This window comes from Dermacentor andersoni, chromosome 5, assembly GCF_023375885.2.
Source record: "Dermacentor andersoni chromosome 5, qqDerAnde1_hic_scaffold, whole genome shotgun sequence".
Taxonomy (NCBI): Eukaryota; Metazoa; Arthropoda; class Arachnida; order Ixodida; family Ixodidae; genus Dermacentor; species Dermacentor andersoni.
In genome coordinates, this window is record NC_092818.1 from 92,451,447 (window position 1) to 92,477,834 (window position 26,388).

The 26,388-nt window shown below is 46.1% G+C and overlaps 1 protein-coding gene across 11 annotated transcripts in view; it reads right to left on the bottom strand.

Moving 5' to 3' along the window:
* Positions 1 to 26,388, bottom strand: part of LOC140218489 (uncharacterized) — a 187,152-nt gene that overhangs the window by 105,078 nt on the left and 55,686 nt on the right. For all 11 annotated transcript variants that reach the window (XM_072288218.1, XM_072288214.1, XM_072288219.1 and 8 more), the window contains 2 exons: positions 20,465 to 20,757; positions 357 to 396 (listed from right to left, as the gene is read on the bottom strand). In XM_072288218.1, coding sequence (XP_072144319.1) covers positions 357 to 396; positions 20,465 to 20,757 — 333 coding nt within the window. The remainder of the gene's footprint in view (positions 1 to 356; positions 397 to 20,464; positions 20,758 to 26,388) is intronic.

Sequence of the window (26,388 nt, forward strand, 5' to 3'; positions counted from 1 at the left end):
TTTCGCGCTCTTGTCTAATTCATCGACAAATAGAAGCACAGGTGTAATGATTCTGCCTCCATCCCATAGCCTCCTGTTTAGCTCAGATAGTTGGGCGACGCCCTGAACAGGATATGGAGAGAGGTAACAACGACGTAAATATACAAGTAAATTAAATAATTAAGCGAGTGTTATTTATTTAACTATACGACTTTAAGCGACTATGTAAACATGAAAATGTCACAGCCGCTTGTGTTGTCATTTCACACCGGCATTCGTTCCATCACGTATAAAGAATGCCGGGCCATTAGTAGGAAATCCTACGGTAGATCGTCCGCCAAGGCATGGGGACGGACACCACGAGGTTTCGGCCTCACCTGGCACCATTGGTGACGATCTCATCTGGGAGTCCCGGAGCTGCAACGGGGAAGGAAAACAAAACAATTAAACTACCACCTCAGAACAAGAGACAATTATCTATGCGGCACCCTAGCAGCCGACTTGGGGAGACATTATAAAGGGGAATTGTATTAGTCAACTATACCTCAATGCCGGTAATGCCACTCAAGTTCGCCAAGCCGGAAAAGACACAAATATATACGCGTGCCGAAGGCGCCCTGATCTTCTCGTACATAGACTGTTTTCTCGTTTTCTGGCGCTTCGTTTGTAGTATGCAGCACTCGTATACTTTTTATGATATAAAAAGCTGATACGAAGTAGGTGAACTTATATATTATTGCTGTGTTTCCATACATTTCACAGTTAAAGATGTAACTGTTGATGAACTTGTAGGATGACTACGTTGTACCGATATACAAGTGTTACCGGAGTATTTAAATTTTATATTTGTCCTCTATTTGGTTATATTTGCCCTGACCAATCTTGATGTAGTTTTGTTTCTTTTTGATGACATTATATCCTGCCCTTGATGTGTGTTCTATTTTAGTCAGGATTAAAACACTAGTATAACGCGGCAGGGACGTTCTTATTGCCAGGTTAGTTCTTCCACACTGAATTCTGTACTGTACAGGGCCAAATGCACAGCTCAAAAGACGGAAGAAGGAAGAGACACGCTCAAAAAGAGCGTTCTTTCCTCTCGTGTCTCTTTCTTTTTTCCCTCGTCCCTTGAGGTGTGCATTTCGCGCAGTACACCACAGAATTCCGCAGGGAAGTTACGACTAAGCGCCGTAAATGCACATACACGTGTTGTAAGGGCGTACCTTCAAGACGTTGTCAACTTAGAGTGGTAGAGGTTTGGCAGATCTCTTGAATTAGCATTTGTTAATAATGCTTCCTATTGACTTATTTTTTTCTCAAATTCATGCCTCAAGTATCCCAGAGAGACCTTACATGAGGGATGGGCAGTTGAGGCAGCGGATCACAGGTAAGATGTTAAGTAATGGCTCTCCATGGCCGCTTTAAATTGGGTGCAGTTTTTTAACATGGCAATGTGGGTGGGAAGCGCGTTTGGGTCTTGTGCTACCGTATGTAGGACAAAATGCTTCTGGAAGGTCTTCGTACGGCTACACTAGGGATGTACGGCGTTTGGATTGCAATGGCGAGATGTCCGATTCCAGGCTTACGCTTGAGCATTGCGGGGAATTTTGACAGATGGACGAAGGGGCAATTTACAAAATTGCTGAATAGGCGAATTTCCAGTCATCTGAACTATTTGAAAAAAAAGAAAGGGGGAGGATGCTTAAGCTTCCCATTTCAGAGTGGAACGCGATAGCATTCAAATATCCCTGAATGTTTCACACGCTTACCGGCAACTGCAGCTTATGTAACCGTAATGTTTACCGGGAAACGCTAGCGCCGCACACAATGCAGGAAGGCGAGCTTTCTGGTAGAAACGGCACGCGATGATGACGATTATGCTGCTGCTGATGATGGTGTGGCCAACCCTTTGTATCGGGAGGTCGTAGCAACCACGCCCACGCCCGGATGATGCTCTAAATAATTTAATTATGGCGTTATACGTGACAAAACCACTTTCTGATTATGAGGCACGCGCTAGTGGGGGACGCCGGAAATATGACTACCTGGGGTTCTTTAACGTGCGCCTAAATCTAAGTACACGGGCGTTTTCGCATTTTGCCCCCATCGAAATGCGGCCACCATGGCCGGGACACAATCCTGCGACCTCGTGCTCAGCAGCCTAACACCATAGCCACTAAGGAACCACGGCAGTTGATCACGCTCTACTGCCTACCTATTCGAGCAAAGGAAATACAAGTAATTGACGTACTAGTTCTGCGGAAACCCGCAAGGTGGAGAGAAGTAATTAATAAAAGGAAAATCAGACATCCACCCATTCGTAGCGATTACTACAAAGTAAACCCATACGGGTTCCTCGAAAGAAAAACAATTTTTTTTGTTCTTTCGAGGAACCCGTATGGGTTTACTTTGTAGCAATCGCTACGAATGGGTGGATGTCTGATTTTCCCTTATTGAAGTAGAAGTAAGGAAAAATAAAGAAGAGAACACCAAAAGGAAAAAATGAAAATAAAAAAGAAAAAGAAAAAGGGAAACCACGCTACACTGATAGGCAGTCATTGGGGCCCATCCGCAAGTGCCGCTCGCCAGTGTTCGAGGCGTCTCTTTGTCTCCGCGACTGCGGGTCTGTTTGCACCGCATGTACGGTCCTCTCCACTAGTCTGTTCGAAGTTGATGATGTGTGGAGTTATATGGCGTAAGGGCCAGGTGTGGCCAAAGAGCGCCATGTCTGTGGTAATGAGTTTGCGGTGTAATTATGATTGCTATGAAGTTGGTGTGAGGTGGCTGTAAAGAGGCCTTAAAATATACGCTCTAAAGTGCGTAAAATCTGTATGATAAAATTATGGCGATGACGTATGACTTGTACTATGAAAATTTAGATGCATATAAAAAGAATGATACGATAGGTAAAATATATCACGATTATAAGAAATGCCAGAGCACTACTGCCTCCTTAGAGCCCTTGAAGCACAAGGGCCTGGAGGCATGTGCTACGCAAAACAATTATCGCAGTGGCATCCTCTCGAGAGAGGAGGCGCTACGAATTCATGGGACTAATAACATGTAAGACGACATCTCTGAGGAAACCTAGGACACTGTTTGTATTAAAAAGTGGTTCTGGACCGAGAAACATTAGAGGATGAAGAGGAATGTGTCGGCGGTATGCTAAGGAAAAATATCTCTTTCTCTCAGATTCGGCTTCCCGACACTCCAGGAGGACGTGGAGTACGGTCAGCCTCTCCCCGCATCTACCACAGGTTGGAGGCTCACTTCCGGTGAGTAGAAAATTATGGGTGCCAAACGTGTGTCCTATTCTGAGACGACAGAATAGGACATCTGTTCGGCGCGATTTTGTAGTAGAGGGCCAGAATCCTAACTGTGGTTTTATCAGGTGGAGCTTATTATCCGTTTCCGCATCCCACATGTGTTGCCAGTGATCTCGCAGCCTCCTTCGCAAGAAAGGCCTCAGATCTGTGACAGGCACCGCAGCGGTAAGGTTAACAGCTTGCAATGTGATTGACGTGGCCATCTCGTCCGCCAGAACGTTACCTTCGATTCCCCTATGGCCAGGGACCCAGCATATTACGGTATTCTGGTTAGATGAGTACGCTTTGCACAAGACCGAATATAGTTCATTAAATACGGGATTTTTATGTTTGCTGAGTGACATTAAGGCCTTCACGACGCTGAGAGAGTCTGTATAGATCGCTGCTTTTGGAAGTTTCGATTTTCTTATGTGCTTTACAGCAGAGAGTAATGCGTAGGCCTCGGCCGTAAAAATACTTGTTTCCAGATGCAGTACATCGGATTCCGAAAACGATGGGCCGACGGCTGCATAGGATACCCCGGCATTTGACTTCGAAGCGTCTGTGTAGAACTCTGCGCAGGAGTGCTTGTGCTGGAGTTCTAGGAAATGCATTCGGATTTCGGCCTCAGGAGCGTGCTTTGTAACTTTTATAAAGGATGTGTCACATTGTATCACCTGCCACTCCCAAGGAGGTAAGAGATTGGTTAGGTGCATTAAGCGATGCTCGAGGAGTGGGACATGCATTTCATCGCTAAGCTCCTTCACACGCAGCGAGAAAGGCTGTCTTATGGAGGGACGATTGCTGAAAAGTGTAGCGCACGTCATATCAGTAACGGTATCAAAACATGGATGTTCAGGATTAGAGCGTACTTTAAGGAAATATGTAAAGCTAATGTATGATCTCTGTAGGTGGAGAGACCATTCATTTGATTCTACATATAGACTTTGTATGGGACTCGTTCTGAAAGCGCCAGTGGCCAGTCGGATTCCTAGATGGTGGACAGGATCTAGGATCTTTAGTGCGCTCGGGGCGGCAGAGTTATATACTACAGCACCATAATCCAATCGAGACCGAATTAGGCTCTTGTATAGGTTCATTAAACACTTCCTATCACTACCCCATGTAGTCTGGGATAGAAGTTTCATTAAGTTCATTGTTTTTAGACATTTTTCTTTCAGATATTTAATGTGTGGAATGAAAGTGAGTCTGTAGTCAAGTATGATACCTAGGAATTTGTGCTGTTTGCTGATAGGTATTCGTTGTCCACACAGTTCTAAGGAAGGATCCGGAACCAGGCCTCTCTTTCTTGTAAAAAGAACACAAGAGCTTTTGTTACGATTGATCTAAAATCCATTCTTGTTGCCGACATTGAGACTTTGTTCAGGCCGTGCTGTACCTGTCTCTCGCACACTGCGAGGTTACAGGATTTGAAAGCTATTTGTATGTCGTCCACGTAGACAGAATAAAAGATTGCCGGTGGTAATGAAGCGCGAAGCGTGTTCATCTTCACGATGAAGAGTGTGCAGCTGAGCACGCCTCCTTGCGGTACACCCGTTTCTTGCGTAAAAGGACGCGAAAGTACATTTCCTACTTTTACCCGGAAGGTACGACTGGACAGATAGCTTTCTATTAGGTTTAGCATATTACCATGGATGCCCATTTCTGACAAATCTCTTAAGATTCCGTAACGCCACGTCGTATCGTACGCCTTCTCCATATCGAGGAATATGGATAAGAAGAATTGTTTGTGTACAAATGCGTCCCGGATATTTGCTTCTACACGTACGAGATGGTCAGTTGTGGAGCGCCCTTCTCGGAAGCCGCACTGATAGGGATCAAGGATTTTGCTCAGTTCAAGGAAATGGATGAGTCGCCGATTAATCATTTTTTCAAACACCTTACAAATGCAACTTGTGAGGGCTATCGGGCGGTAACTTGCCACTGAGGAAGGGTCCTTGCCTTGTTTCAAAACAGGGACCACAATGGCTTCCTTCCAAGCGGTTGGAAGGTACCCTGCATCCCAAATGGTGTTGAAAAGTGTGAGTAGTGTAACCTGCGTGTCATTGTGTAAGTTTTTGAGCATTTCATACATGATTCTATCAGATCCTGGTGCGGAGCTGTTGCATACGCTCAAGGCAGCTCTCAATTTAGCAATACAAAAAGGACGGTTGTAAGGCTCATTCTCTCGACCTTTTCTTGGTAATGGCTTACGTTCTTCTGTTTCTTTGTATTTGAGAAAGGACTGTGTATAATTTGTTGGACTTGACACGCTCTCAAAATATTCCCCAAGTGAGTCTGCCTGGTCTTGCAGTGTATCGCCCTGTGTGTTTACCAGGGGGAGTGAATGTGTTTGTCGCCCTCTAATCCTATTTACTCTGTTGCAGGCTTTGGCCTCATCCCTAAACGAGTTAATACCCGATAGATACTTTTGCCAGCTTTCTCTTCTGGCCTGTCGGCGGGTTCTCCTACCTTGGGATTTTACTTTTTTAAAGTTGACAAGATTTTCTGCAGTGGGCGAAGCGCGTAGCAACCCCCACGCTTTGTTCTGATTCCTACGTGCGATTCTGCATTCATTGTTCCACCACGGGATATGCCGTTTGCATGCCGAGCCGCTTAATTCACGTATGCATTTAGATGCGGCATCTGTTACGAAGGCTGTGAAGTACTCCACAGCAGCATCGATTTCTAAAGAAGACATGTCATCCCATGATATACTAGTTAAGTTTCGGAACCTCTCCCAGTCTGTTGTGTCAATCTTCCACCTGGGAGCCTGTGGCGGATATTCGTTTTCTTTAAGTGTTCTTAATAGTATGGGGAAGTGGTCGCTTCCGTAAGGATTGTTCATAACTTCCCATTCGAGTTCAGGCAGAATGGAAGAGGAAACTATGCTCAGGTCAATAGAAGAAAAGGTTCTGTTTGCTAGGGAGTAATACGTGGGTTCCTTCTTATTCAGCAAGCACGCACCTGAAGAAAAAAGGAACTGTTCAACAAGACGACCTCGTGCGTCTGTACGAGAGTCGCCCCACAGGGAGCTGTGCGCATTGAAATCGCCAAGAACAACATAAGGTTCTGGCAATTCGTCTATAAATGACTGAAATTCATGTCTGTTTAATTTGAAGTGTGGGGGTACATAAAGAGAGCAAATGGTGACGAGTTTATTTAAAAGAACAGCTCGAACCGCCACTGCTTCAAGGGGCGTTTGTAGCTGTAAACGCTGAGAGGAAGTACTTTTATGCACCAAAATGGCAACACCGCCTGATGATACGACTGCATCATCGCGATCCTTGCGAAACTTGACATACGGTCGGAGAAAGTTTGTATGTTGTGGTTTTAGGTGTGTTTCCTGTAGATACAGCACTGTTGGATTGTGTTTTGGATAAGCTCTTGCACATCATCAAGGTTCCTAAGAAGACCTCTGATGCTCCATTGAATTATTTGTGTATCCATATTGGAGGTCAGTAGGTGCTGTGTGTACAGAAACAGAAGTAGTGATTATGAAAATTACAGAGATTAAATTACAGAGCCCTTTCGAGGCCCTGTAACGGGAGTTTCGCCCTTTCTGGAGCGTTCGAGGGAGCCTCGCCGCTCTTTAGGCGCTTGGTGCGCCTTGAGGATAGGTGTTGTGTCCATTGCCTCTAGTGAGGCTCCGGACACGTGCTCTTGAGAGCGAGACGTTTTCAGAGGGAGTCCCGCCTTGAAAGGCAAGACCTCTGCGCCCACCAGCCCGGAGGTCAATGGGGCTCCCTGAGGGATTTGACTGCGCCGGCTGTGGCCAGCGCTGGAAGGGGCCGGGGAGGTTGTGGCAGCCTCGGCTGCGCCCACCTTCGGGGTCGATGGTCCCTTCTGCTCAGTTGGCGGAGCAGCGCTAGCTGCAACCACCGTGGGGGCAGATGGCGTAACTGCCGACTCACTGCGTGTGGGTCGGACAGCCGCCGGAGGCCGTTGTGACGCTGCCCCCTGACGCGCCACTTCGGCAAAGCTTTTCTTTGGCAGGTATGCTACCCGCCTGCGTGCCTCTTTGAACGATATATTTTCCTTGACTTTGATTGTGACTATTTCTTTTTCTTTTTTCCATGATGGACAGGACCGCGAGTACGCGGCGTGTTCCCCATCACAGTTCACGCAGTGTGGAGCATTTTCGCAATTGTCAGATGGGTGTTCTTGGGCACTACATTTTGGGCTAGTCTGGCGGCCTCGGCAGTTCTGTGAACTGTGGCCAAATCTTTGACACTTAAAGCATCAGAGAGGATTGGGGATGTACGGTCTGACTCGCATCTTTATGTAGCCAGCCTCAATGGCCTCAGGTAGCATACTTGTTGCAAAAGTTAAAATTAAGTGCTTTGTCTCAATCTCCTTGCCATCGCGCCTGATTTTTATTCTCTTGACATTGGTCACATTTTGATCGCTCCAGCCCTCCAGTAGTTCGGCTTCAGTCAGTTCCATGAGATTCGCATCGGAAACGACTCCGCGGGTGGTGTTCATTGTGCGGTGTGGTGTGACCGTCACTGAAAGATTCCCAAAAGATACTAGATTAGAGAGTTTCTCGTACTGTGTCTTATCACGCAGTTCTAAGAGGAGGTCGCCACTTGCCAACTTAGAGACTTTATAGCCTGGGCCAAAAAGCTTCACTAAGTGTCTTCGCAACAAGAAAAGGTGAGATCATTCTCGCTGCCTTTTCTTTTTTCTCTGAATGTAGTACATGAAATCTAGGAAAATTGTCATTATTTCGGCCAAAGAACTTGAAAACTTCTTCGGTGCGCCATCTTTTATGAGGGCGATCAGGAAGGGTTGGAAAAAAAACTTGCCATAGATATGTGTAAAAATTCGGCAGCGCCGCCAGCCACCCACCATGGAGCCCAACAAGGGGACGCTGCAGGACCGTGAAAAGACGGCCTGCACGCGCCAGCTGTTCGACACTACTATAACCAAATCTGTTATAACCAAGGTTGGCTATCCCACACAAGGTTAACCCTTGCCGCAGAGGAGAATGAAGTAAATGGAAGAGAGGAGAGGGCAGGAAAGGTCAAAAAATAAGAGATAAAGACGAAGATTCGAGAGGAAGAGACAGGAAAAGGCGACTGCCGATTTCCCCCGGGTGGGTCAGTCCGGGGGTGCCGTCTATGTGAAGCAGAGGCCAAAGGTGTGTGTTGCCTCAGCCGGGGGGCCTTAAAGGTCCAAACACCCAGCATCGGCTCAACCCCCAGGATCCCCTTTTCCCCAGACACGGCTAAGCCGCGCACGGCTACACACGGGATGGTCCAACCCTCGTGTGCTCGGGAACGTGGTGTCGCAACACACGGGTGTTCGAAGTTAAGACCATGGATAAACCGTGCGGGACAGATGGCCCAATACAACGTAGCACCACATGTTCAATGTTATCGTCCTCCTTTCCGCACCCCGACACCGCGCATCACTCACATCATTGTTTATGCTTGGAATGCCCATACAAGTACGGAGCGCACCAGCACTTGCTTAAACGAACAACGTACTCCCAAGGGAATTGTCATATAGGTGCACCCTGCCAATATTGTTCTCATGACATCGGTACACAGCCAACGTCAACTTCGCTGCCATATCTCGCATCCAACGTGTTTCTTCTTGATCCTGCACTTGTTCCCGCGCCTGTTTTACCCAATCCGCCGGTGAGTTTGCACTGATAGCGGAGCGAAAGAGGCCGTATTTACTTTCTATGCGGTAAAAGCGCCTCATGCACGGCGTGCACTTGCATGTCGCTGACACGTAATCACATCCGCGCCCACCGCCCTCGAGGCATATCGAGCAGGTGGCCACGGTATGCTATTTTACTGGCCCCCTCCCGAGCCTCAAAGTTCGGCGAGCCTATAGGTCTCCCTGAATAGCCTCATTGGCAACCGCACCATGACAGCCGAGGGCTATCTGACGAACGTCTCACTGGCGCCGCTCCAGCCACGTCCGTGTGGGTGCAGAGTGGCAGAACATAGCATTTGCGAACGTCAGCACCAGCACGTGAACGATTTTATATAGTTCGCGAACCATCACAAACCGGTTGCATGCCCACAGGCTTCGGTGACGAAGGATCCACTGCGGCCGATGGGCCTTTGGCGGAGGATGTCCTCTTAGCGGCCACAGAGCTCCGGTCCACGTGATTTTTGCAAGTCCAAGTATCTGTACGCTGAGGGCGCCAACGGAGCCTCGTCTCCCAGCGTTGTATCGCCCGCATCCATGCCTGGGCCCGCGATTGGAACTATTGCAAATTTCTTGCAGTTAAAGCGGAGCCCATGACACATTATCTCCTCTTGACAGATGTTAATGAGCGCTTGTACGTCCTGAGGGCTCTCTATCTTTGACACAAGGTCGTCAACAGAGATGAGACCAGGTAATCTGACCTCTAATCCATGTCCACCTTACTAAACTGTGGCTGGAAACCGAGACCACTACTGAGAAGTTGAACTGTATGTTGAAAAAATATATGAACTGTATGAATGAGTGGTACGCGTGGTCTTGTAGGGGGGTATCTAGGATGGCTAACGTCCGTGAAGTGAACAAACAAGATGGCGACGCCATCGGCCCAGGAGACCAGTTAAGTCGCTTCAGACGCATGCGTTCATCGGCTTTCAGCCTTCTTGTATAAGGATACTCTGGAAGACGCTGTTCCTTTAACTCGAATGTTGTCGGCGAGCCTGCCGCGACTGGCGCTTTCGCGCGGCAGCGCGAGCGCGCTTGGTTGCTGGAGAAACGGAAGGGCGCTTCCGAGACATCAGACAGACTCGGCTAGCGAGGAGGCGTGCGTCTGATTGTCGTACAAAAATCCCTCACGTGACCTGATCCTAGGTGCCTAGGGACAGCATCGTTTAGGGATTTTTGAGAAGGCGCGATGCTGGCGCCGAGCGACGCCGTGGCGTGTTCGTCCTCGGCGTGATCGTTCTCTGGACCGCGCGTTGTTCAACATTGCTCATGTAATCGTGCGTGTGTTGCTTGTGTGTTGGTTGTAGGTTCTGTGTTACTTGGCGGAAAGCCGTGAGTAGTGGCGGTGCGGCAATGCGGCTTTGGCCTCGATGAGCTCTGGCACTACATAATCTGCGTTGTGTGACCCGTGCTTTCTTGAGAACCCGGCGGTGGTGACAATTGAAATATCGAAGTGGCCTAGCGCCTCGGCAGCGAAGTTCTGCGAACCGCGATGTGGCGTCGCCGTGTCCGACTTTGCTTAACGGACATCGAGGGATGTGCTGCTCGCTGCAAGTAATGTAAATGCAACTGCGTCGACCGCCCACTGTTCAGCGCTGAATGTGTGTTTGGTGTGCTGTGCTTGAAACGAGTGGTGCAGCCGTGCAGCGGGGGTGGCGGAGGAGCAGAGTGGCTTAGGGTTTGCGCGTTCACAGACATGTGCTCCCGTCTTGGTCTCATTAGCGGCTGACGCGGGATTGTGGCGTGCTAGCTCCTTGCCTAGTATGAAGTTTACGACGCTAACACACAGCATGTTCACGTTTTTCCGCGCAATATGTCATTTGCATGACGGCCGAGTTGAAAACGAGACATATAGTGGTCTTTTCGTTTGTGTGTTGTAAATTACTTTCTATTGTGGAAGTTCTGAGAGTCTTATTACGCAAGGAGTGCGAACGTAAACATAAACACATATGTGTGTCTGAAATTTTGAATTACCCATAATACCCTTTACGACTGATAAGTGGGCTACACGGCCTGTGTGAATCAGCTACCGTATGTTGCGACGCTCTTTCGTGTGGTAGACTGATGCATGGTGCGCGTTTATTTCTGTACTGTTGTAAAAACCATTTGTTTATTCACTCAATACAAATGTACGGCGTCTTCGCCGCAGTACAGCTTAGTTACGCGGTGAAGCATTCTAGAAGTGGGAGGGGGCCGTTATCAGCCAGCATAGTATGTCCACTTAGGTGACCTGAGAGGCGGCGGGTGCGCGAGTGTATAATTTAAGAACTCTTATTATGTCCAGTGACAGTGGAGATCATTAACTGTAGCACCAAAGTAGTGGACCACTACCAGAACAAAGGCATGTAGTATGCCCATCTCAATTCTTGTGCTTATGCCAGTCTTATTTTTTACAGCAATAGCTGCTATGGGCTAACTCCCCTGGTTGTTCTGATGTCTACTGGTGTTGTCACTGGAATTCCCGAATTTCTTGCTAGAGTATTGCAAATAAAGTTCTCATTGTGCTGCGAGGATTCAAACATACGATCAAAAGAGTGGCAGTCCACAATTCTACATTTCAGCCACTCTGCTGAAGGTACAGTCGTGGTGAATACTGATCCTGGAGAGCGTGATCTAGCCAACAGGTGCCTAGATTGGCTAACACCTGCTCAATGTCTGCATACTGTATATAGAGCTGGCATCCACACCTTCAAGTTCTTGCACATCACCTTCCCACTTGTGAAGGCAGTCCTATGTTAAGTTTTCTTCTTGCATGTGATGACAATGATTGGGTGCATCTGCTTCATTAATCTTCTTCTAGTGCTTGGCTTCTCAGATTTACTGGATGGAGCTGTTGGTGTCTTGTTTTCCGCAAGCAAAGCGCGAGACATAGCAATGCGTAGCCCAAATATAGATTTGAGAAAACCAAAACGAATTCAGCAGTAAGAAGCTAATGGGTTGTTTTGGTGTAGATCAGTGGCTAAGTCCGGATATGAAAGAGGAGGAAGAAAAGCCGAGTCTTTCCACTTCAACACTGAGGCACAACTCCCACAAATAAATAGGACTCTTACTTATTTTACTTTTTTATGGAGATTACCGACTTGCATTGGCAAGTGTTCACAACACTTCAGCAAACACTGCATGAACTAAGCTTCCTGTGCATATTTCACCAGCTACTGCATCATTGTTTCACATTATGAGTGAAACTGCAATTTTCTTTATGCCACAACTTGCCCAATTTTGTGTTTTGCAGTGGGATGTTAGCAGTGCTAATAAGGCACCTAAATACTCCGATGAATAGTCATACAGAGAAAAAAGAAGTAAGAAAGCAGTGGCTTTTTGTGCGTAGACTATGCATACACCTGGTGCTCTTATGGTCATTTTTTCCCTATCCGCTCAGCCATTCTAAACAAGAAAAGTTTATACACAATTAGTTTATATACAGACCACAACTAAACCACAGGTATCGTTGGTAAGCAAAGTATATTTATTCGGTGACATTTTCTGCAGCCCTGCTATTGAGCTTTCCTTCCTTCCTTTTCAGCTGTGCAGGTTCACTAAGAAGTGATGATACAGTTTGACAATTTTAATCATTGAAAGACTTAGCGAAACCTTTTTCGGGTTGTTTTTTCTTGGTTTCAGACTCTGCACATTGCATTTTAAGGCATGTTTTCTGTGTTTGTTGCTTTTTCTTTATGGGTAGGGCATGTCAACATTTTTTACACCATTTCAAGTATGTGGTGCCATAGACTGTTCTTAGACGAAGTCTTGCCCTTTCATTCTGTACAATATGATATCGGTTTTTTGTGTCCAAGGCCGTTTTACACGTGATTGTAGCATTTTGCTAAGTTTTGCCTCTGTCACCCAAGCTTGAAAGATTGCTACCCACTGGTGGTGGCATGACACATGCCACGTTTCTTTTTCAATAAAAGGAAGTCTGTCACTTATCCTGTGCACTGGTTGCCTTTTGTCTCTGAATTGCAATTTGTTGCCTATATTTGCTCTTTTGTTGCATTTCAGATTAGGAATGGCTATCATAATTGACATTTAACCATATTGCACACAATGTGGATGGTATATAATTGCAATATATGGCCACCATAAATATAATAGAAGTTAATAATTCAAGAATAGTGCCTTTGCATGGTGGTCCAGCCATGAATTGTGGCTATAAGGTACCAGCGCTGCAGATAGCACTGCTTGTGCAGAATATAGTGCAGCTCTACTACTTTCAACCATCATTGTTTTTATCTGCATTTCTATAGCTCCAGTTTCTGTGAACAATACACATCCGGTGGAAGGGTGGCTTGCACCTGCAGTTGGGTCCAATGAATAGCCAAATTTCTGCCCGTTTTCATGTTACTAGCATATTAGTAAAGGCAGTCGTTTTTATAGTAGCCTGTTTGCCCAGTGTAGAAGCCGCTGCAGGGTGTCGGGATCTCATACACATCTTCAGCTTTGCAGGGGACACAGCATCTGGCACATAGTTTGTCACAGGCCATGTATTCGGGGCAAGTTGAGTTCACTCACTAGCAAAGGGAGAACCAAGCTTGTCGGATATGAAGTAAACCGCCTGTATACTCAGTGGCCTTCATTTCGTGTGACATATGTGGTTATAGCGACCCTTGTTTTAAGCACTTCTTGTCTAGCAGCGGTCGTTTGCTTTTTGAAACACTCAGGATAGCTTTCAGCAAGCTGGACAGGAATAACGCTGAAAAACCAGCAGATGTTAATTGTCGCACTTATCATGCGAAGCTTCATACAGTATGATGAGGGCGTAAATAAATGAGGGTGTTCCTCAAGGCCTTGTAGCACATGTTGCGAGTTTGGAGCAACATGATGTATAGCACTTTTTTGATCGCATGCTATAGGTTTAGCAAGTGTGGCCATGGTTGAAGTGCAGTGCAAGGTCAAGAAAACAGATATCTATGAGCAGCACCCTGGTAAGGAGACTCTGGGAAAACTAGTGGGAAGCCTTTTGAACATCTGGTTGACCCACTTGCTGGCTCCACCAGGCAAAGTATAATAAAGAGAAGGAAGTCATCAACACATCAGAAGGTCTTTACATATAAACACTGTGCTAAGGTCATAACATGCCAACAAGTTTTAGTGCGCAGGCTATGCACGACCAACTACATATGCCTTCTGTTCGGACATTGCTCATTGTAACTAACAAGGATGGAGTGGACAAAAAAAGAACAGCAGCTCCATTAATTTAGTTTCACTGGTATCGACTGTGTTTTGTAAGCGTACATTGCCATACTCCCCAATGCCTTCTTGGGTGACATCAGCAAAGACCAGCTTGAGGCAAGGGGTAATAGACGTCTTTACAAGCTAAAAATGCATGAATGCATGGAGAGCACATTGTGTCCAAAAAGTAGGCACTTCACAGGGGCACTGGAGAAGGAACAGGTTATTAACAGTGGGCAAAGACAAGCTACTAAACGCCCAACACTGTTGCCATGTAATGACCTCTGAAACAATCCCTCTTAAAGAGGAAATCATCTTTGTGTATCCATAAAGAGGGCAGATGGGCAAAGCCCCTTCAGTAATGCTGCCAGCTTCAAAAGCCTATTTTGCACATCCTGAATGCTTCCTTCTTAAGACTTTGCTGGGTGCAAGCATTCTACTGTCCAAAAGCTGTCATTGAGAGCACTGATGGTTTGGTGGCAATAAAGTTCAGAAGCAATTGCAACAACCTCCCTTCCTAGTTGGCCTGGATGCTCACGGTGCTTATGAAGCAGCACCATGAGGCAAGCAGGGTGAATGGATGCCTCCAAGCCCTTGTTCGTTTATCACACTGTTCTGTTAGTAACAACCATGAGACTTGAAACCAACAAGCTCAAGCTCAGCACTCGCATGGTTACTGCGGAGGATTCATAAAAAGCACAAAAACAGAAAACTCAAGGGAAAGGATAAAGCACCATTTAACACTTAGTATTGCTACAGCCCACCCCCTTCTTTTATTTTGTCTGGTCGTGCTACATCTTTTTACTATATATAGGCATGAACTTAGGTGATGTTCCCAATCAGTGTCCAATATTTATATACACTATGTGCTGGTTCAATGATGTTCAAAACACTGCAATGGAAGCTTCAAGTAGAAAAGGTGCCTGGAAGAAAGAAAAAAAGCTGTGCTGCAACCATCTTGGCAACATCTTGTCGCCTTAATAAAAGTTGTGCTTTCATATCAACTTGAGCCCTCCAGTTTAGAGTAAAGTACCAGTGCGCATATGAACAATGAATCAATTCTCAAAGAGCATGTGCAGTCCAGGGGCAAGAATCCGCATTGTGCTCCTGCATTGAAGGTGAATAACACGTACCATAATGGCGAATGTGCTTTAGTAAGCTTCATTGCAATATTAATTTGTAATGTACAAAGAATTGTCAATGAAGCTTACCACGAGCACAGATGCACTTGCAAATTATGTCACAATTGAAAGTAATGAGCACAGTGTAAACCTATGTGCCCTTTCCATTCTTAGTATGCTTTACTGCACGATGATTATTTACACCCCTGTATTGCGGTGTAGCAAGCTACAAAAGAAACGTTGCATAATTAGGCTTTTTACGATTATCTTTCTCGCAATACACTATTATTTCGCGGTGAAGCCTAAGCAATGTACTGCAGTGAAGCATACTAAAAGTGAAAAGGGGCCACTGTCACTGGACATAATAAGACTTCTTCAATTATACACTTGCGCAGCCACCGCCTCTCAGGTCACCTAAGTGGACATACTATGCTGGCTGATAGCGGCCCCCTCCCACTTTTAGTATGCTTCACCGCGTAACTAAAATGTACTGCGGCGAAGAAGCCGTACATTTGTATTGAGTGAATAAACAAGTGGTTTTTACAACAGCAAGAAGTAAACGCGCACCATGCATCAGTCTACCACACGGAAGAGCGTCGCAATATACGGTAGCTAATTCCCACAGGCCGTGTAGCCCACTTATCAGTTGTAAAGGGTATTATGGGTAATTCAAAATTTCAGACACACATATGTGTTTATGTTTACGTTCGCACTCCTTGCGTAATAAGACTCCCAGAACTTCCACAATAGAAAGTAATTTACAACACACAAACGCAAAGAGCACTATATGTCTCGTTTTCAACTCGGCCGTCATGCAAATGACATATAGCGCGGAAAAACGTGAACATGCTGTGTGTTAGCGTCGTAAACTTCATACTAGGCAAGGAGCTAGCACACCACAATCCCGCGACAGCCGTTAATGAGACCAAGACGGGAGCACATGTATGTGAACGCGCAAACCCTAAGCCACTCTGCTCCTCCGCCACCCCCGCTGCACGGCTGCATCAATCGTTTCAAGCACAGCACACCAAACACACATTCAGCGCTGAACAATGGGCGGTCGACGCAGTTGCATTTACATGACTTGCAGCGAGCAGCACATCCCTCGATGTCCGTTAAGCAAAGTCGGACACGGCGACGCCACATCGCGGTTCGCAGAACTTCGCTGCCGAGGCGCTAGACCACTTCGATATTTCAATTGTCACCACCGCCGGGTTCTCAAGAAAGCACGGGTCACACAACGCAGATTCTGTAGTGCCAGACCTCATCGAGGCCAAAGCCGCATTGCCGCACCGCCACTACTCACGGCTTTCCGCCAAGTAACACAGAACCTACAACCAACACACAAGCAACGCACGCACGATTACATGAGCAATGTTGAACAACGCGCGGCCCAGAGAACGATCACGCCGAGGACGAACACGCCACGGCGTCGCTCGGCGCCAGCATCGCGCCTTCTCAAAAATCCCTAAATGATGCTGTCCCTAGGCACCTAGGATCAGGTCACGTGAGGGATTTTTGTACGACAAATAGACGCACGCAGCGAGGAGCGTCTGCCGACGCCGTAATGAAACGCGAGGGTGACTCCATCTACTGGACGCATGCGCAGTTTGCGCGCCATTCCGATGACGTCACGAGCGCCCCCTAGCGGAGTGTGACATGTTCTGCGAACGGACTCTGCCGTGGCCGGGAACATGAGCCATTAAAGGCTTTCGCCTTAAAGGATGGCGGTGCTGTGTGGTCCCGTAGAAGGGCCTCTGGGCTGGCTAATACTCGTGAAGTAAATAAAAGAGATGGCGACGCTGCATGGTCTCGTAGAGGAGCATGTAGGCTGGCTAACATTCGGGAAGTGAACAAAAACATGGCGGCGCTGCATGGTCCTGTAGACTTATCTTGGCTGGCTAACATCCTTGAAGTGAACAAAACCAACGGCGGCGCGGCATGGTCTCATTGAGACAATCTGGGCTGGCTGAAGTTCGGGAAGGGAACAAAAAAGATGGCGACGCGGCATGGTCTCGTAGGCGGTATCTGGGCTGTTTAACATCCGTGAAAAGAAGAAAAAAGATGGCGGCGTTGCATGGTCCCGTAGAGGGCCATCCGGGCTGGCTAACATTCGGGAAGGAAACAAAAAAGATGGCGGAGCTGCATGGTCTCGTAGGCAGTATCTTGGATGTCTAAGATAAGTGAAGTGAAAAAAAATAGATGGCGGCGATGCATGGTCCTGTAGAAAGGCATCAGGGCTGGCTAACATTCGTAGAGGTAACAAAAATGTTGGCGGCACTTCTTATAGAAATTTATTTTATTGAAATTAATGCAGTATATTTAATGAGACTGTCAAGTTATTCAGCAGCTTGCAGAACCTGGTTCTGTAGCTTTGTTCCTGTTAGCACAATAATGTATAGCTTGCATGTGTATATGTTTTGAATTAATGCATTTGTATCAATTGTATGTTATGTATTGGCTTACCGTAGCAGAGAATCGCTTGCCCAATGCTTAACTGCACTACAGCCTTCTTCATTGTGCTTTGAGATGTAGCGGGCTGTATTCCTGGCTTGTCTCGTGGTACTTCAGCTTTCGCATGACAAAAATGTTTAGTCGCCTTATTCGACCGCTGTGACGGATCTTCAAGAGCCGTGCACTTCTTTTACATCATTGCGCCCCCAAGCCAACACATAGCCTGGCCAAACTTACATTGGTAAAGATGTGTAATATGCAGCAGCCCTGCCGCACTTCTAGGGCACATCAGGAAGAACGTCCTTATTATTTTAATTTATAATCAATGAAGACGTCCTGTGGATACCATAAATCCATAACCAAATGTCCCACAAATATCCTTTGGACGATTGGTAACACAATGTCCCAGAAGCGTCTTGCATCTTGACGAAAATGTCGTTGCCCTTGCGCCATTAAACATAATAAAATGTCGTTAGGACGTTATCGGTATGGTGCAATAAAATTAATCCGTATTTAAACATCTCTTATACGTCCGAATATGCCATTATGACGTTCGTTGGACCATTCTTCGACATCATTCTTGGAGGATCATTCTCGGACATCCAAGAATGGTCCACAGGCTTCTTAGATATGTCCTAGGGACGTTCCGATGTCCCGTTTCGGTTCACTGCTGGACATCTGTAGGAAGTTGATTGTCCAATGGGTAAGCCCTTTGTCCTCGTTGTCATACCACACCTTCGCGATGCCTTGCAGGTAGAAGAGCAAGTTAGCCAACATAATCCTCAGATTCCATTTGTTGTGGGCACTTACACGCTCATCCGTGGCGATCCAGTCTTCCATGTCGAAGTGTTCGGTGCCGCAGCACGTTCCTTCCATCGGGGTTGTAGGCGTCGATATGTGTGGGCCGTGCCATGTCAGGTGCTGTTTCATCCGTGGTCAAACTGACGTCATTTTTTTGGACTTTCGTAAAGCGTTCGATCTTCTTTCACATAAAAGCCAATATTCAAGCCAAAATAGATTGGGCTCACCTAATCTATAAGAAATTGGATTTCCGCCTACTTAGGTGTGAAGACCACTGTGGAGCTCGTTTGTTTCTTGTTGGTACCCCGCACCTTTCACCACGTTGTTACGTTGAAGAAGTCACGTATAAAGATGTAGTTACAATATTTTCAAGAGAGACAACGATGCATAAACAAGATGGCTGACGAGAGTGATTCGACCTCTACACGTCAAATCGCCTTCTTCTGACTGGCGCCACTTTTGGTTGCGCCGTAATGATATAAAAGGTCCTTATTTTTTTTCATTAAGCACGCACGGCGCAGGTGCTTGCACCTGCTTTCACACTAGCAAAACTGCGTTACTTACACAATTTGTACATTTCCTTCTGATAAAAAAAATATCTCGCTTTCACTGGAAAGTCAAAGCACCGATTACGATAGCAAATTATTAGAGATATATGAAGAAGGGATAGTAGTTTTACGTACCCGCCGTATAAACTTGTAAACATTCGCTTGCTGTCTAAACTAACAAGCATGATGTCACGCGCGCACAGACAAACATGAAAACATGAATTTCACTCTGTGACATCGGACACTCTCGGTCAAAACGCTGGCGTGAGGAAGAGCGGCAGCAGCAGCGAGCGAATTGCCCTTCGTGATGCCACTCGCTTGAACGCAAACTAAGCGGCGAGAACACCACGCACACGAAGCTAGCAGGACTCAGTACACTCTGTCCTTATCGCAAATCACTTTTGAAGATAGGGCCAGCGTGGCCGGGCCATAAGCAGCTGCCGTCGGTTTGGAACGCCCCCCCCCCCCCCCCTTCTCTTCCCAACGGTGCCTTGCGCGCTGCGGAAGACGGTGCGCTTCCTCCCCGCATTCGTCCCTTTCGTGCGCGAGATCGAGGCTGCATCGTCTGCTCACCCTCACACGCTTTCACTCACACCAACAGCATACGGCGCGCTGTCGCGATTCTATCGCACTTGGAAATTATACGGAACATCTCGGCGACGCCGACAACGCAGGCGGAAATGCGCCTGCGTCCAAGAGTTCGTCCAAGACTTCGCGAGCAACTTTATTTTTGCTCGTTCCTAGGATCCGTATCTCCAATTGCGTGGCTCCCACCCACATGACGTCACAGGCACGTAGAGTGCGCTTTCCTTATTCACAACATAAGTGCATGTTCGCTTGAGTGTGGATGTGACCCACGCCTTCCGGAGAAACTGATCTTGGCAAGGAGCAAAAACAATGTTGCTCGCGAAACCTGGGAAGCATTTAATTATTTAGAAGAAAGGTAAAAATTGTGTAAGTGATACACCAGTGAGTTTGATTATGAAATGACGTCATTTGGAAAATGATCTTTCGTTAGTGTGAATCGAGGTGCCAGCACATGCACCGTGCGCGTGCGTTATGAAAAACTAGCTTTTACATGCTTACTGTCTGCAAAGATAACCAGTTGGAAGTGAGCGCTCGTCCGGTTTATGTACTCCCGCCCCTGGTGATTGTGTTTCGGCGCTGAATTAATTATTGTTCGACACGCATCAACTCGCTCAATAGCAAGAACTACTAGCTATATGCGAGTGCGCCCTAGAGCAGCCAGAAACATAGTTTATTGAGAAGGGAGGTCCCGTAAACAAATCTCGATGACGCGCAAGCCAGATACGTGTTTGTTATGTGCAATTATTGTCGATTAAATCGTTCGCCCTACAATTCAGGAAATGCCCATAAAGTGGCATTCACATATACCAAACGCATGTGTGAACAATATGCTTACCAGCTAAACAGCGCTGTACCGGCTCCAGTTGACGCTCCCTCTGCCCCCGTTCCTTGTCCTCGGCGTGTTCCCGCTCCTCTTGCTCGTGTTTCTGGGCGTGCAGCTTGTATTCTTCGCGCATGCGCTGCAAAAACTCTTCGTGTTGACGTGATGCGGCCTCCCGCTCTGCTTGCAGCTGGTCCATTTTGTCTCGATGCTCCTTGGCACGGCGCGACGCGCTTAAGGTGATGTCATGCATAGTGGCTTCGTGGACTTCCTGCCTCTTCGCCTGCTCCATGTCCAGAGTGGCGGCCCTGGAATCGAAATTCACTTCCAGCTGTAGTCTAAACACCGAAGAAAATCCTAGGGTTGCGCGAACAGTAGGCTTTGAGACAAAATCGAATGGGAAATTGAGGAGTGCCAGAATTGAATCGAATCGAATAGCAAATACATTTGTAATCGTCTTGAAATAATAAACAGCCGTTATCACCAATTATATAAAATTATCTTGACATACCAGTATGTTCACAACATTAGGAAGTGGTTACATTATTGAGCTTTGCGAAGCATCGTTTTATAAAAAGCCGCAGTTTCTCCCGAAAGGCGAAGCATCGATTGCGATAGCACTTAGTAGACGAAGGTTAGCAGTTTTATCGGCGGTATACACTAGTAAGTATTCGCTTGCTAACTAAATTAACAAGCATGGTGCCACGCGCGCACAAGCAAACATGAACACATCTCATTCGATGATCGCGGAAGCTGGCTTTCACAACGCTGGAGGCGCGGCAGCACGAAACGAGCGAATCGACTTCCGTGCTGCGTCTCGCTTCAATGCGAACCATACTCCGTTTCAGACATCAGGTGCAGCGCTGTGGAAGCCACGCAAGCAGTTCTGTCACGAAAATGTATCACTCCACGCGTTCCGTCCATGCTTCGCAGCGCGCGAGTGGCGCTGGCTCGGTTTCGCTGGTACGTGAGGCTCCCCGTGACTGAATACAATAAAAAAAAAAAAACGAAAAGAACAAGAAAAATCAAGATGATCTCAAACAACGCATTAGCAGCCGTATATCAAAGTGTATTTGTTTCTAAGGAGTAAAACTTATTTTATTCAATACTGAGCCTATTGAAGAACAGTAGCGCACAATTGAGGTCAGAAATCATCGAACTACATGCAAGTGCGAACTGGATGTGCGAACGCGGCTGCGCCATACACAGCAGACGCTGGAGTAAAGCGCGGCCCTCCCCTCCCCACGGTGCCCTGGGCGCGACGGCAGACGGCGCGCTTCCTCCCTAGCTCGCGCGCGCGAGATTGAGCCGCCATCGTCGGCTCGCCCTCGTGCGCTTTCACACGTGCATACAGCATACGGCGTGCGGCGACATTATCACGCTTGGATTTTATATGGAAAATTACGGCGACGGTGACGACGACGGAAGAAATGCGCTTGGAGTGTCCATACAATCGCTATCGCGATAAAAGCACAAATGCAACATTAGAAGCAGATAAGTGCCTTTATTTCGCGTACTAAAGACTCATCGGTGAGTGCGAATGGTAGCGGCCGCAAAGGTCTTGTTGCGACGTAACGCGCTCCACTAGATGTAACTTCTGTTTCAGATTGACTACGGCCGCCGTGATGAAGTGTATAGTTCTTTTGTTTCATTTTTATGCTTGATCGCGCACAGTTGGTGACCTAAAGTATTCAAAATTATGCGCAATATAATCGTATTTACGAATACTGACTATTTGATTCGAACACCGAGTGGACGAGGGCAATATTCGATCTGTCATTCGGACGTTTCAAATATTCTGACACCCCTACAATATCCTTTTAGCCAAGTACCGGGTATTTCAGTGAACACTTGTAATTTTTTCTTATCTATCCTGTGGCAGATAGCAGAATTCCAATTCATCAGCTGGTCTATTCGAAGCGGCGGATATTACTTGCAAAATAAATTGAAAAAATAACGGACTAATTAACAACACATCCCTAATTATGCTTGACTAACTACCTTATGGCACATATTGCAATCCACCAATTCTAGGCGGGGAGTTCGCAAGGCGGATCCACTAGGAACGAACTCACAGGATGACACCACGTTCGCGATAATATTTCCCTAACGTTGTGTGGAAATGAATTGGCGCTACACTCACTTATATGCTTCAATGCATAAATTGAGTTTTGTTAAGAAAGTAAGTGGAACGACAGTGCATTCTTACCGCACGTTTCACGGAGCACGTCCCGTAAACGGTATCATCCAGATAATTATATTCAAGTGGATATGCCTTGCAGTCTCACCCGAGATTTTGTAAATTACAATATATGCCATAAGGTAATAGTTTAAAAATTAATGAGGGAATTTTTGTCATTTGCTCGATTATGCATAACAGATTTTTGTGCAAGTAGTGTCCACCTCTTCGAGTAGGCCAGCTCATGCACTAGAATTGTGCTATGTGCCACAGACAATTTTTGAAAATTTCGAAAGTGTGCGTTGAAACACCCTATATATCGCAAGTGAATACCGCCTAGGCCCATGTAATAGCCTCATCTTTCCTAGTGTGAACGGTGTTTATGAGCCTGCCAACGTGAAAGATTATGTGCGTTTCTTCGTGATGATTTTGTTTACACACGGCGCAACGTGATTTAAAAATTTACTTCAGCAAGAAAAATGTAGCCAAATTGCGAAGTTGCCCGAATTGCTCCCATTCTTAACGAGCTGCGATCTGAGATCAAACAAGATAAATTAAAGGATATGGCGAATAAAATGAAGAAATGGTGCTGAAGTGCATTGAGCAAAAATAGATGCACAGCATTGAAAAAAAAAAAAAACATTTTTATTTCGAAGAAGCAGAAGGCCAAAAATTTTTGCAGTTTTAATGAAATTACTCACAAAAATGACCGACTCATTAAAAAAGTCGCAGTTACGCACGAAATGCGAAGCATCGATTGCCATAGCAAATTAGTGGACAGCTATGCGAAGTGAGGATAGTAATTTTATCGGCCGTGTAAACTTGTAAACATTCGTTTAATAAATAAATTAACAAGCGCGGTGTCACGCGCGCACACGTAAACATGAGCACATCTCGCTCGATGACCGCGGAAACTCGCTGTCAAAACGCTGGCGTGAGCGAATGCGGCCGCAGCAACGAACGAGGTGACGTTCGTGCTACAGAGCGCTACTTCCAACTAAATTTATCACGCAAGATGACCCGTGTATATGCATTCGTCATTCATAGCCACAGCGCATGCGTCAGAAAACATTATATGCGTGGAGAACTGACCAACACCATTGCCGATCGAGGCGAGGGCCGAGCCGCACACCCACGGATAGAAATCACTCCCGCATGGAAAGCAACACCGTTACAACAACATAAAACAAGAAGCAAAATAAGGCAACAATAAACAAATTGTAGCTCGAAAAGAAAGATTGTTAAAAAGGTAACAAAAATAACAATGCAAAATTGTATAAAAAGAAACTAGCGCCATGAAACGCTAAAACGCTTACCCGGGGAAGAAAAAGTAAAAAGAAAACATGGTAAAATGGTGAAACATAGTGTAAAAAATCTGAGGTATCAAAAGGCAGCGCATGTGTAAGAAAGAGCTCTAGAAGGAGGAACGAAAGGGACAAGAGAAAACGAAGCGAGTAATCAGAGAAAGTGGTGCAAGCCGTTCAACACACGACGCTGCATCAGCGCCCCTTCTGACACCCTCTCCAGGAAAGACCTCGATTATCTGCAACACTAAGTGATGCCGTACATCAGCTTCTCTGAGTACTCTATAGTCAGGGTTAGGCATAGGGAGCTGGTGTCGCTGTTGTCATCATCATCATCACCCTGTTTTATGTCCACTGCCGGACGAAGCCCTCTCCCTGCGACCTCTAATTACGCCTGTCCTGCGCCAACCGATCCCAACTAGCGCCCGCGAATTTCCTAATTTCATCGCCTCACCTAGTCTTCTGCCGTCCTCGACTGTGTTTCCCCTCTCTTGGTACTCATTCTGTAACCCTAATGGTCCAATGATTATTTAACCGGCGCATTACATGACCTACCCAGCTCCAGGTTCTTTTTTCTCGATGTCAATTAGAATATCGTCTATACCCGTTGCTCTCTGATCCAAACCGCTCTCTTTCTGTATCTTAACGTTATGCCTAGCAATCTTCGTTCCATCACTCTTCGCGTGGTCCTTAACTTTTTCTACAGCTTCTTTGTCAGTCTCCAAGTCTCTGCCCCATATGTCAGCACTGGTAGAATGCATTGATTGAACACCTTCCTTTTCAATGATGACGGTGAGCTTCCAGGCAGGAGCTGACAATGTCTGCCGTATGCGATCCAACCAATTTTTATTCTTCTTTGAATTTCCTTCTCATGATCAGCGTCCCCTGTGATTAATTGAGCTAGGTAAACGTACTCCTTCACACACTCTAGAGGATGACTGGCGATCTTGAACCGTTGTTCCCTTGCCCGGCTACTCATTATTATCTTCGTATTCTGCATATTAATCTTCAACCAACTCTTACACACTCTGTTAAGGTCCTCAATCACTTGTTGTAACTCGTCTGCATCGTTGTTGAATAGAATGGCATCGGTAAACCGAAGATTGCTGGGATATTGGCCGTCGACCCTTACTCCTAAGCCAACTCAGTTTAATAGCTTGGATACTTCTTCCAAGCACGCAGCGAATTGCATCGGAGAGACTGCGTCTCCTGTATGACCCCTTTCTTTATTGGTATCTTCCTGATTTCCTGAGAATTAAGGTAGCTTTAACCTCTGTAGAGATTTCGAAGGTATTTACGTAACCTTTCTGTAGTCCTTGATTAGGTAATGCCTCTATGACTGCTGGTATTTCCATTCAATCTAATGCCTTTTGGTAATCTATGAAAGCCATACAGAGAGGCTTATTATACTCATAGGATTTCTCGATAACCTTATTAATGACATGGATGATACATCGTAGAGCATCCCTTCCTGAAGCCAGCCTATTCCCTTGGTTGACTAATGTCCAGAATTGCTCTTATTCTATTGGAGATTATTTTGGTAAATATTTTATATAATACTAGGAGTAAGCTTATGAGCCTATACTGTTTCAATTCTTTAACGTCTCCCTTTTTGTGGATTAGTATAATGCTGGCATTCTTCCAGTTTTTTGGAACCCTTGCAGTCGATAGACACTTCGTATAAAGAGCCGCAAGTTTCGCAAGAATTTTGTTTCCTCCATGTTTGATTAAATCGACTGTTATTGCATCTTCTCCTGCCTCTGTTCCTCGTTTCATGTCTCGCAAGGCCCTCCTGACATTATCGCTAGTTATAGGAGGAGTTTCTGTATCCTGTTCATTACTGTTTCTAATGGAGGTGTCCTGACTCTGGCTATTGTGCATGTCAGTATGGAATTATTCCGCTTCTTTAACTATATCTTCGAGATTGCTGATGATATTACCCTGCTTATTTTTCAGTGTATACATCTTGGTTTGTCCTATGACGAGGTTCTTTCTCACTGATTTCAGGCTGCATCCATTTTTGTGGCTTCTTCAGTCTTTCTCACGTTGTAGTTTGGAATATCACTTATTTTCGCCTTATTTGTCAGTTTTGGCACTTCCGCGAATTCTACCTTATCTCTTGAGTTGGACACTTTCATTCTTTGTCGTTTCTTTATTACGCCCTTTGTTACTTGGGAGAGCTTGCCTACTGGTTGCCTTGCTGCCTTGCCTCCTACTTGAATTGCTGCTTCTAAAGCCAACCTAGTTACAGTTTCATTCATTGCCTCTGTGTAATCTTGATTTCTCTATTCGAAGGTTGCATATTTGTTTGCAAGTACCACTCTGAATTTGTCTGCTTTTGCCTTTGCTGCCTCTAGGTTGGCCTGTTTCTTCTTGACCAATTTTACTCTTTCTCTCTTCAAATTGAGATGAATCCGAGCCCTCACTAACCTATCAACACCTTTACCCTACCTAAC